At 33.8% G+C, this 18,673-nt stretch overlaps 2 protein-coding genes and 1 non-coding gene across 4 annotated transcripts; 2 read left to right on the top strand and 1 right to left on the bottom strand.

Annotated features, from left to right (window-relative positions):
• Positions 1–301: 301 nt before the first annotated feature.
• LOC103492099 (ATP-citrate synthase alpha chain protein 2) lies at positions 302–6,485 on the top strand. Of its 2 annotated transcripts, none has more exons than XM_008452296.3 (12): positions 302–642; positions 1,544–1,720; positions 1,802–1,963; positions 2,064–2,144; positions 3,442–3,493; positions 3,703–3,817; positions 3,997–4,078; positions 4,521–4,616; positions 4,754–4,855; positions 4,961–5,077; positions 5,159–5,275; positions 6,110–6,485. In XM_008452296.3, exons 1-12 carry the CDS (start codon positions 544–546, stop codon positions 6,179–6,181), a joined length of 1,272 nt encoding a protein of 423 aa, XP_008450518.2. In that variant the 5' UTR covers positions 302–543; the 3' UTR covers positions 6,182–6,485. The 2 variants fall into 2 exon arrangements, with proteins under 2 accessions (XP_008450518.2, XP_050937164.1); XM_051081207.1 differs by having other exon boundaries at positions 306–642; positions 1,606–1,720.
• An 842-nt stretch (positions 6,486–7,327) lies between these two features.
• TRNAI-UAU (transfer RNA isoleucine (anticodon UAU)) lies at positions 7,328–7,401 on the bottom strand. Its single transcript has one exon. It is a non-coding gene; the product is annotated as a tRNA-Ile (tRNA).
• Positions 7,402–9,435: 2,034 nt separating this feature from the next.
• On the top strand, positions 9,436–18,562 carry LOC103492097 (serine/threonine-protein kinase haspin homolog). The gene is made up of 15 exons (XM_017045512.2): positions 9,436–9,606; positions 9,702–9,831; positions 9,930–10,028; positions 12,005–12,095; positions 12,296–12,888; positions 13,549–13,672; positions 14,106–14,215; positions 14,508–14,619; positions 15,222–15,314; positions 15,385–15,446; positions 15,527–15,657; positions 15,800–15,870; positions 15,969–16,021; positions 17,589–17,655; positions 18,209–18,562. Exons 1-15 carry the CDS (start codon positions 9,591–9,593, stop codon positions 18,338–18,340), a joined length of 1,884 nt encoding a protein of 627 aa, XP_016901001.1. The 5' UTR covers positions 9,436–9,590; the 3' UTR covers positions 18,341–18,562.
• Positions 18,563–18,673: the final 111 nt, after the last annotated feature.

Raw genomic sequence — 18,673 nt, 5'->3', positions numbered from 1 at the left:
CTTCTAGACATAATCCATCATATCTCACAAGATTTGTCTAGAAGAATGGTAATCCAAGTGGAACGAATCTTAACAATTAATAGATGAAACAACAAAAAATAATGACTAGAGTTGTTTTCAAATACGATAAGATTAACTAAAATATTTCTAAAATGTAACAAAATATAATTTATAAACATCCATATAATATTTGGGCAGAAAGCATAGTCATACATATTTAGTAAAAGCATATGATTATCAACTATCAATTATTAATTAAAATGTACTGTTTTCGTTTAATTCGTTGACCGTTAAGGAAAAAGATTACTCCGACGTCGTCCAGTTCATCGCGGCGCGCCATTCTTTCAGTTACCGTGGACATATTTCTCAGAAACTTATCTCTCTTAATTGAGTCACCTACTCACCTAACCAGTTGTTGAAACTCTCCTCCACACCCTTATTCTTCATATCTCTCTCTCTATTTAATCTTCCCATCTATTCTCCCTTATTTCTCACACTCGTTGAGTTTCTTTTCTCAATCGGAAGAACGTCAGCAAGTTTGTAATGGCTAGGAAGAAGATCAGAGAGTATGACTCTAAGAGGCTTCTCAAGGAGCATCTCAAACGCCTCGCTAATATCGACCTCCAGATCTGCTCTGCTCAGGTTAATAACTCATAATGCATATTCCTATGCGTCTTTATGTAATGCACATCTGTTTTGTCTTCGGTCTTCATCGATATGTGTCGGGAATTTCGATTGATTATTATCTGGGTTCAATTTCCTTGGTCTCTTTTTGGTGGTGGGTTGGTGCCAATCTGTCCAATTTGCGCAATTGCGTGTTGATTGTTATGTGGGTGTGATTTAGTAGTTAGAAGTTCGATTGCTTTGCCGGTTTCTTGATCGAGTTTTTTATGAGTTTGCTTTCTAGTTTGGGTCGGTTTTATGTCGTTGGATGGGGTTTTGTGTATGTGGAGATTTTTGTTTTCGATATGGGGTTTTCCTCGAAAACAGCAATCCATTGTTTTTGGAAGCATTTTCCCGTTCAGAAATGAAATTTGAAATTTAGATGTTTAAAACGAAGTTTGGATTTTATCTTGTTCATTTGATTTTTTGTTATATACTTCATTTGAATGGTTACCAAGGAGGACCAGATTTGATAATCCTTTTATTCTTGTTTCCTGTTTTTGTTGCTCTTGCTGTTGTTTTTATTATATTAATTTATTAATTTATATTTTTTTAATAATGAAGGATTGTTTCTCTCTCAATTAATCTTGTAACAATACGTTTTTCCTTCTTCCCATGCTAACAGCAATACTCATGCGTGATTTTTTTGGGTTAATATTACCTATCTTCTGCGTTTGGAAGGCATAGAAACAACTTATTTCCCATTTCCTTTTACTAAGTTCTGTTGTCCATTTCTGGAATAAATGTCCTTTTGTTTGACTTTGTAACTCAATCAACCAAGCATTCGACTTATCAATCATTTTGTTTCACTTGCTGTCCGTTTTTTGGACTAATTGTCTAGTATATTTATATATACCTAATGGAATTTGCTGGGGCATAGATAAATCAATCAACTGACTTCGCTGAGCTGACAAACAACGAACCATGGCTGTCATCCACCAGGTTGGTAGTGAAACCAGACATGTTATTTGGGAAACGTGGAAAGAGTGGCTTGGTAGCTTTGAATTTGGATCTAGCTCAAGTTGCTGAGTTCGTGAAGCAACGCCTTGGAGTGCAGGTGATTATTCTTTCACACCTTCATGATCCTTGAATTCTATCTATTTCTGTTTCATATAAAACAAGTATCTTTTTATGATAGGTTGAGATGGGTGGTTGCAAGGCTCCAATTACAACGTTCATTGTGGAGCCATTTGTTCCCCATGATCAAGAATACTACCTATCTATTGTCTCTGAAAGGCTTGGCTGCACAATAAGTTTTTCGGAGTGTGGGGGTATCGAAATTGAAGAGAACTGGGATAAAGTAGGCGTTGGATTTTCACTAACTTATTTTCAATACGTGAATTATATTTTTCTCATCTGGGAGTTGAGTGGTAAACTTTATTTGTTTTGTTTTCATACAGGTCAAGACGATTTTCCTTCCAACTGAAAAAACTTTTACACTTGAGGCATGTGCTCCGTTAATAGCTACACTTCCTCTGGAGGTCAGTTTCATTTAAATTGTTATGGAGTTTAATTTTCTATTTTCAAAACCACTGTAGCCTTTTGTTTAAGCCAAAGCTGTATTCATAACAAACAGCACAAAAAAAAAAAAAAAAAAGAGGACCTCCCAAGACAGAAATGAGCGAAGCCCACTGATCTACTTTCTAAGGGATCAACTTCTTTCTCTGTCCACATTTTGTTGAAAACTAGCCTACAACAGTGTGAGATGGGTATGCTTCAAAGTTTACAATAATTATGATAAAAAGTTCCATTTCTCGAGCAATGATGTAGTCAAGGGCATCGGTCATCACCATTCAAGCGCGTATTGACCCTCTTTCTCTATCTTTTCATGCCTAATATGATCTGTTAGAAATACAAACAAAGTCTCACACTAGCTAAATAAGAGAAAGATCATGAGTATTTAAGTGGACAACTATCTCCAAAGGTTGAGGCCTTTTGGGTGAAACAAACCAAAGCCACGAAGGTTTATGCTGAAAGTGGACAACATCATACCATTGTGGAGATATTTGGAGGTTTTTTGTGTCGAATAAGTGGACTCAGAGCCATACCCTTGACTTAATTGCGTCAATACAAAATCCATAGTTCAAAAAAAGCCCTCTAGTGCATAACAATAAAGTTACTGAGCCTTAATCACATAGTTGTAGTTTGTCAATAGTCATTGTGAATCCATGGTTGAGCTTTCAGATAGGCAGTGTGCTTCAGTAAAGAGTTGGCTCGGTTTAAAAGTGATATCACCGAATCTAGTTTGAAGGGATGACTATTGGAGGGGAGGTTCAAGGTGGTACTTCGATCAACAGAGGAGTGTCAGGAACACAAACGAAGTCCCACATTGGCTAGATAAAGAGTAGATCATGGGTATATAAGCGAGGACAACTAGCTCCAGTTGTATGAGATATTTTAGGTGAAACCAAAGTAGAGTCATGAGGGTTTATGCCCAAATGGACAATGTGATATGAAATGACGAATGCTTGAAAGAGTATACATCTTATAATACTCGGCTCAGCTATAATTAAAATTCTCTGAAGTTCCATTGGGAATGTGCCACATGCTAGTGTTGGATAATGCTTTAGGATTCAACCTTCATTCCACTCAACCATTTTTATGGTTTAACTACAAAATTCCCTTACTGTTTCCTTTCCTGGATACTCTTACTCTTAACTTTCTCAAGCTTGAAAGAGTTGTCTAGTTTTTATAAGTTAATTAATGATTTATTTTCAACTCTGTTTTCCTCTTGCTTATAGTTCTGTTGTACTTACTGCACCATCTGTATTTTCCCAGATTCGAGGAAAGATTGGTGACTTCATAATGGGTGTATTCAATGTATTTCAAGGTACAATATCTGCTGATGAAGCCATGGCCTCATAAATATTCTAGAGATGATATTAGGCACATATATGTGTCACTTGTCCAATCAGAGAATAATACCGTAGCTATTTTCATAGATTTTCCGTACATATGTCCATATGCTTTCAGATAATTTTTCCTTAAAGAATGCAAAATAATAGCATTTGACTCTAGAGTGGCTTAAATTTTCTACAGATCTGGACTTCAGTTTCCTGGAGATGAATCCATTCACCCTGGTGAACGGGGAGCCATATCCACTGGATATGAGAGGGGAATTGGATGACACTGCTGCCTTCAAAAATTTTAAGAAGTATTCATCGATAATATATATTCTCAGTAATTTTTTTTTTCTAACGTGTGCTTCATTTTTCATTCAAAATTTTTTTCTTATCTTTAAGACTTGTTCATTAATTCTCAGTTTGAAAAAAATCATTTACCATATGAAAATGCATCCTTTGTGGCGTCTCATTTATGATATGCTGTTCTCAGATGGGGAAACATTGAATTTCCTTTGCCCTTTGGTCGAGTGCTAAACCCTACAGAAAGTTTTGTTCACTCTTTAGATGAAAAGGTAATTCATTTTGAGCCATCATTGATGCTTAGAAATAACCTGAGTTTTCACGTCTCAATATTTGACTGAAGCCATGAAGATTTTGTTTTTGTTTTTTGTTTTTTTGGATTACTCCATGATGATTAATAATGATATTTAGTTGTAAATTAACCAATGATTTTGTCTGAGTATTATGATATTTAATGATGATCAAAACGACAACATACCTTGGAGTCTTGGGTGTCATGGGTTCAAAACATTTAAGATATTAAATGTTGTATGGTTTCTTCTTATAAGGATTTTTTTTAAATCGGGAGTTGTTCCACAAGATTGGTAGAAGCATAAACAACCTAGTCCAAATACTCATAAGAAAGGGTAAAAATGAAGTGTATAGTATTAGAATTTGCATCTCTACCTAAGAAGGCAGAAGTTTTAATAACATATTATAATGTTGATCGTGTAGACAAGTGCATCCTTGAAATTCACTGTTTTGAACCCAAAAGGGCGCATATGGACAATGGTGGCAGGAGGGGGTGCTAGCGTTATATATGCGGATACTGTAAGTGGTCCTAGTCCAATGCATGGACTTTATAATTTTCCTCAAACTGAAAGCATGGAGCTTTATATGGCTCTTGATGATTACGTTTTATGGTCCAAAGACATTGCTACTGATGCCGTATTGTCTGTTACTGGTAGGTCGGAGATTTGGGTTATGCGTCTGAGCTTGGTAATTATGCAGAATACAGTGGAGCTCCAAATGAGGAGGAGGTGTTGCAATATGCCCGAGTTGTTATTGATGTAAGAATTAATGTTTACACCTTCAGTTTAAGCATCTCTATATGTCGGGAATAATTTTTTCATCACGAAACTATTTAATTGATTTTGAATCTTGATGAAATTCAGTGTGCTACTTCTGTCCCTGATGGGCGGAAGCGAGCCCTTCTAATTGGAGGGGGAATAGCTAATTTCACAGATGTTGCTGCTACTTTCAATGGAATTATCCGAGCTCTAAGAGAGAAAGTGGGTTACTATTAGAATTGATTTGCTCTTCAGTTTAGTTTTTTCCACTAAATAAAGTCTAATATTTTTGTTATCTACCAGGAATCAAAATTAAAGGCTGCAAGAATGCATATCTATGTTCGGAGAGGTGGTCCAAATTATCAGACTGGTCTTACGAAAATGCGGGCTCTCGGGGAAGAGCTTGGAGTTCCACTCGAGGTACGATAAGTTCACTCTTAATTCTTCTCTACCAAGTAGATGGTGTAACTATTTTCACTCATCCTTTAGTGGTCCCATAATACGAAGTGGGGTATTGAAATGAATTCCATATTAAAAAGAGAAAACCAAAAGATCATCATGTATGAAAGGGATTTTTATGAAATGCTTCCTTTATATCCTAGGGGTGTGTCAATCTAATTGAGATAGTTGGGTGCACCTATTGATCTCCGTCAAATAAGTTGAATCTAGTTCTTATTACATATCACTGTAATTTGAACATTAGTCTCTTTTCATCACATCAATGAAAGATAACCTGTTTAAAGAAAAGTTGTGAATGAGTGGAAGGGTAGCCGTTTGCATTTCAGTAGAAAACACCCAATATCGGCTCAACTTATGTTGGAGATCATATGATATCTGGTCTTCTATAAACTTATTGTAATATAGTTCCTAGAGTAAAAAGGGTTTGCACTGGCCAGGGGGATGATGTGGAAGAAAACGAAACTGAGCTACAGCTCCTCAAACTCGGTATCGACATTGTTTGTCGACGAGGAGTTATGCTCATGTTGTTGTCCAAAGAGTTTGTGGGTCTCAATACTAAAAAAAATCAAATTTTCAAGAGTAAATAATTCTCCGGACAAAATTTGACTCCTTATCCCAAAATCCCCCACTAGGGTTGCAATAGTTTTTTAAATATCAATTTAAAATAGAACCTTTGTTTTTGGAGAGTGATCCCTAAACTCTTGGGATGAACTTCCGTGGTTTGGTTATAGATTTGGCCTACGTTTTCCCGGCTTATGCATTTTGTATAAGACTTTCTTCCCTCTCTCCATGCAGGTTTTCGGCCCAGAAGCCACAATGACTGGTATCTGCAAACAAGCAATTGAGTGCATAATGTCTGCTGCATAGTCCCCCATTTCTTTTGCAGCGGATAACTGAGTTGAAAGATCTATTAAATATCCTTTATTGCTTGGTATCTGCTGCAGTGGGGAGGGGAAAGGTAAAGGAAAGGGAGTTTTGGTATATTGCTCGTTTAATTTTGTGGTCCTTGGAATTTGGAAAACAATCCCTTCTTATTTCTTTGCCATATGAAGATGATGCCAGAGTTAAGTTCTGTGTGTATTCCTTTTGACTCCGGTTAACCCGTTGTGTGCACCATTCGTAATCACCTCAATGTACTGTTCTTATTATCAAAATTTAACATTCTCCACAACTTTGCTTTGTTTTTCCTTTTTTTTTTTTTTTTCAAAAAATGCTTACTTTAATCTTGCTTTAGCTGTGTAACTATTTCTTTCTTTTCTTTGTTTTGCCATGTTTAATATAAGGGTGTTATTCGTACTTCTTCTTCCCAACTCCACTTTCATCTTTGAATTTTGGTTGTTTGGCTTGTTTAAAGCTCTCCTGATTCTTAGATACCCAAGTCTCTAGTCTCAGCACACGACCCTTTCATTCTCTTATTGTCAGATTTTTTTTTCTATTTTATAAAAGTTTTTATTCCATTTTTATACTTGATTAGATGGTATGAACCAAGAAATTGATGTGATGATATCAATAAAAATAAAGAAAAACCGTAAAAGATAGTAAAATGAATACAGTATTTATACTTCAGTGTAACAAAATTTTACCTTTTAGTGATTTTTTATATAATATAAATAGTTTTATTATTATTAAAAATACCGTATACAATTTACTTATAATTTAAAGTCACAATATACAATCACACTTTCGTAATTTTTAGATAAGTAGATAACATAATTTTATTAACAAGATATTAACTTTAATATATAATTATTTTCAAATATAGCAAAATGAACTAAAATATTTATATAAATTATAACAAAATGAACTAAAATATTTATATAAATTATAGCAAAATGGTATATGTATGATAGACACCATATTTATTCGTTTAGTGCAATAGAACAATATCATGCTTTGCTTTCTAAAAATAATAATAATAATAATAATAATAAGAGGGTTTGTTCATATTCGGCCTTATATAAATAAAAACGTCGTCGTACTATGAAAAATAGAATGGAAGAAAAAATAATAAATTGGTCCCGGCGGGGCTCGAACCCGCGACCTTCGGCTCATAAGACCAACGCTCTAACCAACTGAGCTACGGGACCTATTTGATAAGTAAGAGAGATGTAAGTAATTTATTAAATATATGTTTCTTTTAAAAGATAAAGAAAAACCTAAAAGTAAAGCGAAACTAATAAACTAAAGGGTCATTTTTACAAAATTATGTGATAAAGTGTTTAAAAATATTAAGTTTTAAAAAGTGGGGAAAAATCATTGTGGAGTTTGAAATTAAGATTGATACACAATTATTTTGATAATTTTGATGTGGACATTAGTGTATCTTGGATATGTTTATGATAACTTTTTAAATGTTTTAAAAATATTATTTAGGCACTAAGAAAGTAAACCAAACATAGTTCTAGCTCAATCGGTTGTTTGTGAATAAAAATTATATATAATATAGTTTGTACAATCACATTTTAATATTTCTCCAATTTAGAAGGTATATCTACAAAATAATACTGGAACACAAGAGACTTAAATTCAAGTTTTGCATCATATGTATGTATGTATATAGTTTGTGTATATATAACATTATAGATAAAAAATTATTTCTAACCATTTATGTTGTACCATTTTAAATCTTGATTGGTGACGATAAATACTCGACGAGGATACAAAATCACAAAAGCTTTAAAATTTAACTTGTGATCTTGAGTTGTACTACTTATTATAAATAGAGATACTTTATAGCTTAAAATGTATGTAAATAGGAACTAAGGAGAGTTGGCCAATTAATGTTAACCCTACAAATGTAAGCCATAATTAGAAATTGGAACAAAACACTTAATATGGAAGACTTAATGCAATATAAATTCCCCAAATTTCTAACCATTACTTACATTCTTCTGACCATAGTTTTAGCAATTCTATCTCAGATCTTTGTTGATTTGATCAAGCAAGAATGACGTTCTCTTTGAGAAGCATTTTCATTACAATTTGCATTATCTTGCTTAGCATCAACATTGGCATGATTGAGATTGTAAATGCATCAAGATTTAGTGATTATAGCGATCCAATTGCTGATGCCAGTGCTGAATGTGATTACAGACATTATTACCGCTGCAAACCAAGTCGTCATATTAACAATAGGAAGATACGTCTTGACAAAAATAAAGGAGACAAAAAAGTTATTTAATGAGTTTTCTATGCTATTAACTACTTTTCACGATTAATTATTGGGATCATCTTATATATCAAATCTATCTTGATCTTATGTAACAAAAGAAAACTTCATTTATTATTACGTATTATTCGAGTAATATGGCTTTACTCAATTATTTATCTATGTACTCTCTTTGTGTTCTTTTATTAATAAAGTTGGTACATCTTTCTTCTTAAGAATCCAAAACCGAGCCAAAAACAAAAAATTGTAGATAAACTTTGGTCAAAGTCCAATCCAAGCACTTCATAAATTCTTATTTTGCTTCTCTATATATATATATATATGAAATTGAAACTCTAATCTCAATATAAATAGTATAAGTTTTGTATACGTTACATTTTATATTTATATGGTAAACATGATATTGTTTTTCAGATAAAAATAAATATGATAATCTAAGTTTAACTTATGGAATGATAGAAAAATATTGTGGTAACTAGAATAGTGTATGCTCTTGTATTATATAGTAAAAAAACAAAACAAAATTTTACGTCCACAATTGAATCTAAATAAACGTGAATAACTATTCATCTTTCGATAATCATTTGTTTTCAAAAGTCAAGTCTACGTTCACTAGTTGTTGATTTTCTTTTATTGTTGTATGTTTTTAAATGGTGTTTTTAAAATTAAAGCAAAATTTTGAAAACAAAAATTGTTTTTTGTGCATTTTAAAATTAACCAAAGAAAAAATGTAAATTAGCTCACTAACAAAATCGAGGAAAATAAGGTATAAATTTATCTCAACTTAACTCTAAAATCTGATTTCAGCCCAAACCTAAAAATTGCTAACTTGAAATAAAAACTTAATATTAGAATGATCGAATTTTCCCTTGGAAATAAAAAAATACAAGTTCTTTTTTTCTCGTTTAAATAACGATTATTATAAATATTTTGAAAGTTTTGTTCATTTAAAACGATTTCTCTAAGTTTCACATAAGTGGTCTCATTTCTGGCGTTGGGTGGTTCATTGGCCTCCCGCCATTCGAACTTTCGAACGCTCCTTCTCTGCATTTGCCCATCTCCTCTCTCACTCCCTCTACTTTCTCCAATTATCTTTACAGCAACAGCATGAGTTCCAATCTAGGTACCCCAAACCTTACAGCATTTCAACTCTCATCTTCCTTTCATTATATAATTTTTTGCTTATTTTCTGATTGTGTCAAACGGGTCAAATTCTAGGTGGAAAGGCCATTGATTTGTGGTCCGAGTTAATAGCCAGCGAGGGAAGCGACCTCCAAGAAGAAGCCCCAGTAGAAGAGGTTTATAGACGAAGAAAGCCAACCCAGAAGACCGTTCATCCCCTTCACCCGTAAATTTTCTTCAATTACTCGTTTAATTCCTCTCTGTTTTTTACGTTGTTTGATCAAATCCACTGTTCCATGTGTTTCTGTTTCAATTTTCTTTCAGGAAGCAAAACTTGGGTTCCAATGGTTGCAATGTGAACAGAGTGAGTTTAGCTGCTGTTGACAGTAAGAGAATTAGTTGGAACCGTGCCCTTTCCATCAGGTTTACTTCGATTTTCTTTTAATGTTCTTCTCAATTTTGTGCTGCCAATTCCAATAAGATTGTCGATGTGGTTTGGTATCTACTTTATAAATTGTTGCTAACACGGACAATTTTGTTGTAGCTCATCCCCTTTAAGTTGACTATGTATGACTACAACGAAACACAGAGAGAAAAATATCCGAACGACAATGATATAAGTCTAGACAACACACTAATATGCTCTGCGGCAGTAAGTTATCATGAAGTATAACTGCTAATCGGATGCCATGACGTTATCACAGAAAGATAGATGAGTTGTAAGAACGGGTTAGAGAGTGTAGGAATCAATAGTGTCAACTGTGTGGCCTTGGCCTTCGTAGTACATTCTTCTTCTCTTGCAAACAAGAGTATCATTCACAGACCCCGTATAATTTGATATATTGCACGTTTGATTTCATGCTGAGTAGATTCACATTTATGGAATGGCTAATGAAACTCTTTAACAAGGTCTAGGTTCTCTTAGCTAGATTTTATGATGCACTCAAGTTTAAGCTATTTTTTTGAAATGGAAAATTTAGCCTAAAAGCATACAAAGAGACTATGTTTGTACAAAAGGGAAGGCTTGCCTAACCGGCCAACAGCCTGCTAACCAACTAAACAGCCAAGAAACAGCTATAACTAACTTATAACATTCAGCCTAAATAATTGTAAGAAAGAGAGTAAAAGTATCCACAACTGTACTTGGTTAAGAAAACTTACATAATGAAAGGTCCTACATCAAACCCTTCCCACCAGAAAGAAGACTTGCCCGAGAATTTTAGGTGCTAAGTTGAATTCAGAAGATGCGAAGTAAGGGAAGACAACTGACACATTTAAGGTGTTGCTAATGGGCATGTAAGGAGGGCGATCAATACAATAAGCATTATGGCCAATCCTCTCTCAAATTGGAAATGGGCCAACCTTCTTGTTGGTGAGCTTAGAATGAGTCCTAGCGGGAATCTTCATGCACCATTACAAGATCACTAAGTTGAAAACCCTTAGACGCCGTGAGCCTTACAGGAATTGTTAGCTTATTCAAGATGATGTTGAACCTCTTGGTGGAGCCTCAAAACCCGCACAACCATTAAATCAACCTTTGTTTTCTAAGATCAATAGAAGAAGGCAATTTTTGGGTGGTGGTGGCGGTGGAAGGATGTTAACTTTTCATTGATGTAATGAAAATAAGCTAATGTTCCAAAATGGACGATACAAATAATAAAAAAAACCAGGTACTGAAAGCTGTACAACATCATCAGAACAATAAAATCTCCCAAATTCAGACAAATATCTTGAATGGAAAAATTCATGAAGGATTTAGACAAGAAACACCAAGAGGAAGCATAACTTTTGCTACTTTAAAATGTTCAGGCCACTGGAGATTCTTATCTCGGAAAACTCTTAGTTCCTTTCAAACCAAATTTCAGCTAGTAATGCTTTAACTGCATCGTTATATGGGACTGAGGTGGAGATTAAAAATCCTTATAGAGCTAAGGACAAGGATGGGATCTCTACTCCATTGATTTATTGATTGATGTTATTCTCTAACCAAATAGTAAATATTCACTTATTGTCTTTGTTTGATAACATAGGGTTCCATCTCAAAACCAATTGACATGAGAGGAATAACCCATCTATCTTATAAAGAATGTGAGTCTCTTTGGTTTTTCCAATGTGGGACTCTCAACATCTCAACATGCCCCCTCAAGATGGCGCCTCTTTGGGTTTACCTATCTTGGATTGAATACCTGTTTGGGCTTAATGGATTCTGATATCATGTTTGATAGTAACGGGTTCCATCTCAAAACCAATTGGCAATGAGAGGAGTAGCCCATCTATCTTACAAGGAGTGTTAGTCTCCTTGGTTTTTCTAATGTGGGACTCTCAACATCTTAACAGTCTTCATTTTCTTTCTCATTCACTTCCAATTGGCTGAGTGTATTGTGTTTCACTTTTATCAGAGGGAGGGTGAGTATTGCAATTGAGGCTTGTATAGATCGTCAGCGACAACATAAGCAGGCAAAGAGAAAAGGAAAGCCTGCTCTTCCTAAAGTAGGCTTCTTTTTTACTGGTGACCTCTGTTTCCCCTTTATTTTATGCAGTTAGAGTGTTCTGTTCATTTAATCTTTTCTTCGTGAATGTTAAACCTTTTTGCATCTCACTCCTATGCTTTGCATTTAGTATTTAAAGTTTATATGAGGTTCTTTATTCTGTACGTTTATCACAAGTACTTTAATATTTGAAATTGGCAGGGAAAGTATGTACAGCCTACAAACTTTGACAAGGAGCGTGCATACTTTCAAGAGGTAGATGCTTTTGAGTTGTTGGAGGAGAGCCCTTCCCCCAAGAGCTTCAGTACATGGACAAGCAGCCAGTTTGATAGTTCTACAATACCATCTCTATGCTCTAGAATAGAAAAATGGTTAATTTCCAAGAAATCAAATTACAGTCTTGCACCTTCTAGCACGTTATCAAAGATATTAGAGACTCCACTGGGGTCCATTGAACCAATTGGTGGACTTCATTTGGACAAATTAAAATTGAAAACTCCTGAGGAGTCAGCTAGAGATATAGATGCGCACTGGTGCTCTATTCAGAGAAGATTTATTTTCAGTATAAATGATATCGATGCCCTTGGAATAGATAGCAATGACAACAGAAGTAACAGAGCAGAAGAAATAAGAACTGAGGATCGTGAAGATATTGAAGTTGCTGTGAAGAAACTTTCTTTAACATCAACATCTACTTCTTTCCATAAATATGATTTGGATCCACTTAATGCATTATTAGCAGTTTGTGGACAGTCAGCTCCTTCCACGCTTAAAGATGCTTTCTCTAATTATTGGTTTGTTCGTCAGTCTGGAAATACTTATTTTCATGCCTTTATCCTGCTTATGGTTTAAAAAGGCATAAAACAATATATTTAGCCTTTTGTCTTATCCAATATTTGATGGTTGGTTTCTGAATCTGTTTATTTTGGTGAGTGAATTAGGGGTTGAGTGTGATCTCAAGATTGGGGGGTCCAAATACCTTTATTTGCTTAGTTTGTTTTATACTTTGGTTATCAATTATATCTCAACATATTTGGGTTCTATGAATCGACAGTTTCACCTCCAAACGGAGATTCCCAAGTAACGTAATGCACGAAGTGTTTTTTGAGGTTTAGCTTTTTAGGGATTTGTGTTGCTGCCCTTTAGTTTATTATCAAGCTTTAGCATGAAAGACTCTACTTGGAAGTACTAATTGAATGAGTTGATTCAGGATCAAGCTCAACAAGTTACAGCTTTCTTAAATCTGTTGAACTCAAGTAGTTCTTCTGAAATTTCAGTCTCCAATTGTCATAGAGTCAATAATATACATTCACTTTTATTTTTTTATATGCCATTTTGTAAATGGTTTGCGGCCACTGCTCTTGCAATTCAAGTTAATTTCTTGGTTTACTTTATCTTGTATGTTGCTCATTCACTTTCTTTAAATTTCTGTAATTACTTTGTTTTTGATTCAGCGACCTGGAAACTATTGTCAAAGTTGGTGAAGGTACGTATGGAGAAGCTTTCAAAGCTGGTAACACCGTTTGCAAGGTAGTTCCAATAGACGGAGACTTGCAAGTTAATGGAGAAACACAAAAGGTACACTTTAGCACCAACTCAAGACTGTTCCATCTTGGCAGGCACTTGATAGAAAAATTGGGGGGTGGGAGATCATGTGGACGAATCCTTGCGTTTTGGGAAGTAGATTTTTAACTCATTGAATTTTTTGAAATTCTTTACTGTATGTTCTTTCGTTTGTTCTTTAAAAAGATTATAATATTTGTTTTTGATTTTGTTTCATTCCATTGATTCTGATAAATGTAGTTTCACCAGAAACTTGTTATAACTCTAAGTCAGTCATTATTCTATAGGAATGATTTTGCTTAGTTGGAGGCCCTTCTTGTAATGGGTATCTCCCTTTTCATTTTTGGTTGATATTTTGTATGCTCGTATATTCTTTAATTTTTTCTCAATGGAAGTGGGTTTTTTTATGAAAAAGAACTCTAAATCAGTCATACTTACTTTGTATCAGAGATCAGAAGAACTTCTGGAGGAAGTCATACTTTCCAGAACTCTGAATTCTTTAAGAAGTAACGAGGGCAGTGCTGATAACTTCTGCACAACATTCATACGAACCATAGAGTATGTTTGCTGCCTAGTGAGATAAATATCCACGGTTTTCTACAATGCCAATACACATCCACTGACTAGAATTTTTGACCATGTTTTTCTTTATCCGCAGTAGTTTCTTTCTGCTTTATGTTGGGCAATCAAACATTTTGATGTGATACAATTTTTAGTCCAATTATAGGGGAGAACTTGTTTCCAGCACATTCCATACCCTGGGTTTTGTGAGAATGACTTTCGTATGCAGTAATGGAGCAGTTTCTTATGACTTATGAACTAATATCTACGTGATCTTTTTATCCAATAGTTTAAGGGTATGTCAAGGTTCTTATGACGCTGTACTAGTCAAGGCTTGGGAAGATTGGGATGAAAAGCATGGTTCAGAAAATGATCACCCGAAGGAATTTCCGGAGAAACAGGTTTCTTTTTGTATAGATCATGAATAATTTTTTTTTTTTTCCGAAATTTAGAATGGTAACATAAAACACAATAACGTATTTCCATTCTCACAATGTTGTTTATCTTGTGAAAATAATTTATGTAGCTAGAAGATCATTTGATTTATTTTTATGTTTCTTCATATTACACATGTATTTGAGTTTACAGAGAAACATGTTCTTTTTCATCACGAATTACTTTTACCTACCTGGATTTGCATTTTTTGATCTTTTCAAGTAGGTCTTTTTCTGGATTAGAAAAAACATTTTTTTTGATAAATGAAGTCAGGGAAAACCCCCAAAACACCTATAGGGGATTACATGTACCCAAGTTATAAAGGGGAAAGATAAAACATAGAAACGTATATATGCTCACATGATATTGCTCATCTTCTGAAAATAATTCTTGTTGCTAGAAGATCATGATCATTTCTTTTTTGTGTTTCTTCGTATAATACCAACATGTCACTTTGTCGTAAGATCTCACAATGTATGCCTTCAGTAAATAAATGTCATATTATGATATTGGAGGCTTGGTTTATGTAATTTATCCGGTTGTTGACTCTTGCTGATGTTCTGTACAGCTTTATGTTGTGTTTGTTCTCCAACATGGGGGAAAAGATCTTGAAAGCTTTGTACTCCTAAATTATGATGAGGCCCAAAGCTTATTAGTACAGGTTTGCAATGGATTTTACTAACGTTATTGGCTTTTGAAGCTTTAATCAAACCAATTTTGACGAATTGCAGGTAACTGCGGGTCTGGCTGTAGCTGAAGCTGCTTATGAATTTGAACACCGAGATCTGCACTGGTCGGGTTATTCGTCAGTCTACAAAAATTTAGTCGTTTCTTTTCATTGACTATTGATTTGCATCGTGTATTTATTGCCAGGGGAAATGTACTTTTAAGTCGGAATGATTACGAAGCGTTGCAGTTCACCCTTGAGGGTAAGAACATGACCGTACAAACATTTGGACTTCAGATTTCGATAATCGACTTCACTTTATCGCGAATTAATACTGGTAAGAGGTTTTTAATTTATCATCTTTGGGGAGTTTGCACTGAGCCAATTCCCTTCTTAATTAAAATTTGTTTATGAGCTAGCTTTGTTGCTTGCTTAGCCAAAAATGGAGTTAGAAAACTCAATGAATGTTTGACATGCAGGTGAAGACGTACTCTTTTTAGATCTCTCCTCAGATCCTTATCTCTTTAAAGGTCCAAGAGGAGATAGACAAGTAAGCAACCGTTCAATTTGATTGCTAAAGATAACTATTATTAATCTACTTATTTGAAAATTTTCGTGTTACTTTTCAATTTTTATTTTCATATGCAGTCAGAAACATATAGAAAAATGAAGGAGGTGACCGGAGACTGCTGGGAGGGGAGGTACGAGTGTTATATGCATTTATCTTTCTATCAATTATCATATCTGAATCAATCATAGAGGCGATTTTGATCTCTTCCGTTTGGGATCCTCAGGTTTTAAATGCCAATTGATTTTAGAAAAACTCAGTATAGGCTCCGTAGCTAATATTTGGTATTTTTCAATTCGTTTTTATTATTTAAAAGTTTCCAACTTAGTCTGACTAACGAAATGCTCTAACACGTTACAAAATTTCAGCAATAGTCATGTTTCCCTTCACTTCCAAGGATTTGGTATACAAACTTGAATACCAAAAGCCTGGGATAACATTTTACCCCCTCAGTAGGGATATCATTCTATTTGTTTGGATGAGTAATTTTGATCCAGAAACAATTTTGGTAATTTTTTTTTGAACTTCAGTGTATAAAAAATTAAACTTTCTACTTTTGATTTTGAAATAATTTAGTCCTTAAATTTTAGTATGCAACAATTTATTATTGACATTTTTAAATTTGTAAAATTTAATCCATGTTATTTTAAACTCGTAATTTTACTTTTCGCAAAATAAAATTTCAAATTTTGTTATATAAGCATTTAAGTTTTGTAGTTTATAAGCTTTTTGGTTTCCAACTAATTTGATCTAAGTAAGAAAACTAATTAAATCTTAACGATATTTTTCATGATAGAGATGGAATCGAAACAAATTTTAAAGTGAAAGACTAAGTTATTACATTATTTACTTTATAGACTAAACTGTTGTCAAAATGAAGATACGGGAGCTAAAACTACAAAAAGTTCAAAGAATAAATTATTGCTCCCACAAAAGATTAGGAAAAAAAATATACTTTTTAACTTAACATTTTATCTAATCTTTCTTGATGAGTAGGAAACTTGGTTGATTATTAACTTAAAATTAATTAGAATTCAGAGGAGTAAAAAGGTCATATAAAATAAAAAGAATCGAAATTTGTACTAATTTCTAGAAATTTAGAGGAAAAATAAGAAACTTCCCTTTCTTAGACGATCTTTTTTCTCCTTTTAAGTTTTATAACATGTATTCATAAAAAATGTGTATTATACAATTCATGTTTATCATCTATAAATTTAATATTTATCAATTGTCATAGACTAAATTGAAAAATGCTAATCATAGGGGATTATTTTAGAATTACCAACTTATAGGGATTATTGAAACTTTTTAAATGATAGAGACTAGATTAAAATAATACCCAAACATGAGAGGCTTAAATATGTTTACCCTTTTAGAAATGTCCAAAAAAGATGAGCTTGTGCTGGATTTTCTTCTTGGTAAACGTGCAAAGGGGGAAGATTTTATTCTAGTTCTTCCCCTTCCCCTCCCAGCTAGAGCGAACACGGTTATTCTACTTGATATGAATCTACAACTCCATGCACAAAGTTGGTACATCTAAAATTTAAAAATATAATCGATGAAATTGGCAAGACAACATGCTTTCAAAATATAGTATTTAGTAGTAAACCTTTTACCTTCCGTCATACTAACCCGATACCTTTCGCTATTGAAAATTGTATACGACTTATAACTGAAACCGTTGATTTTATATTCAACAGCTTTCCTAGAACGAACGTCCTGTGGTTACTCTACCTTGTGGATATATTACTTCTGAAGAAATCATTCGTAAGTTTTCTATATTTTATCAGGAAATCAATCATAAACCTTCCTTAGAAACCGAAGAATTGAATTTAGCTTTTGTGAATAATCACGTTCAATTAGAGGTTATCGGAAAGAAGATTAATTGCTCATTTCTCAAAGACTTTTAGAGTAGGTTTATCAAACGATTCTATTTAAGCTATAATTATTATTCTGAATTTTGATTTCGAGTCCAGACCAGTATCTAGATTTTCTTGGTAGTATTGTTTTCCAACGGTTCGTACATATTCAGAAAGTTTATTTCTGAATTGGTTTTATACTTTTGTATATATATTCTCATCTGTGTCTGTCTGAACAAAATTTGGCGAAGTACAAGGTTGATTATTCTGAAGATTCACATAAAATGTAAGTTAAATACTTTAGCTGCTCTCCTTTTTGTTTTTCCCCCTGCTGTGGTGTTTGCCATCAAGGGGATTCAGATATCCAATAAGGTGTACATTTACAGTGGTTTTGGAAATGTTTTTGCTGTCTGAAATGTCAACTGGAAAAATTTGATTGAAAGGCTGTCGATATTTTCCAGGAGCGTAGTTCAAAACATGAAAGGGAACTGCGTGCATTCAAGAAACGTCTGGACAAATATACTTCAGCAAAAGAAGCAATTTATGATCCATTTTTCAGTGAGTTGATTGTTTGGTCTAGCAGCGTGGAGTAGAGCTGGATGATTTGGACTTTTCCAACATGATGTAGAATGAAGTCCTGAAATGTCATTGCATAAACTATGTACTGATATCATTTGCACCAATATTTTGTAGGATATTGCCACCTGCGGTGGATCTAATCATGTAAATAAATCACGGTATTTATAACGTTTAAGAAAATGTAGACCAAATTTACAGAAATTGTAGGTATAATGGCAAAAGGTTTATTTTAATAACCTCTCTTTAGAATTTTATGTTATCTTGTTTCTCGACAGTGACTTTACTCATTTCATTATGAATTATCTGAGTTCTTATAGTTATGAAAAATTAAAGGCAAACTTATCAGA

The sequence above is a fragment of the Cucumis melo genome, chromosome 2, assembly GCF_025177605.1.
Source record: "Cucumis melo cultivar AY chromosome 2, USDA_Cmelo_AY_1.0, whole genome shotgun sequence".
In the NCBI taxonomy this organism is placed as follows: domain Eukaryota; kingdom Viridiplantae; phylum Streptophyta; class Magnoliopsida; order Cucurbitales; family Cucurbitaceae; genus Cucumis; species Cucumis melo.
This window is presented reverse-complemented; position numbering and strand designations above follow the sequence as displayed.

What these genes read in the sequence shown, in the direction of transcription:
- LOC103492097 (XM_017045512.2), top strand. An exon ending in ACATTCATACGAACCATAGA is followed by an intron (nt 14,216 to 14,507) that starts GTATGTTTGCTG and finishes TTTATCCAATAG; the next exon opens with TTTAAGGGTATGTCAAGGTT. An exon ending in AGGAATTTCCGGAGAAACAG is followed by an intron (nt 14,620 to 15,221) that starts GTTTCTTTTTGT and finishes TGTTCTGTACAG; the next exon opens with CTTTATGTTGTGTTTGTTCT.
- LOC103492099 (XM_008452296.3), top strand. Translation starts at nt 544, where the DNA reads ATGGCTAGGAAGAAGATCAGAGAGTATGACTCTAAGAGGCTTCTCAAG. An exon ending in AGCAACGCCTTGGAGTGCAG is followed by an intron (nt 1,721 to 1,801) that starts GTGATTATTCTT and finishes TTTTTATGATAG; the next exon opens with GTTGAGATGGGTGGTTGCAA. An exon ending in TCCGAGCTCTAAGAGAGAAA is followed by an intron (nt 5,078 to 5,158) that starts GTGGGTTACTAT and finishes GTTATCTACCAG; the next exon opens with GAATCAAAATTAAAGGCTGC.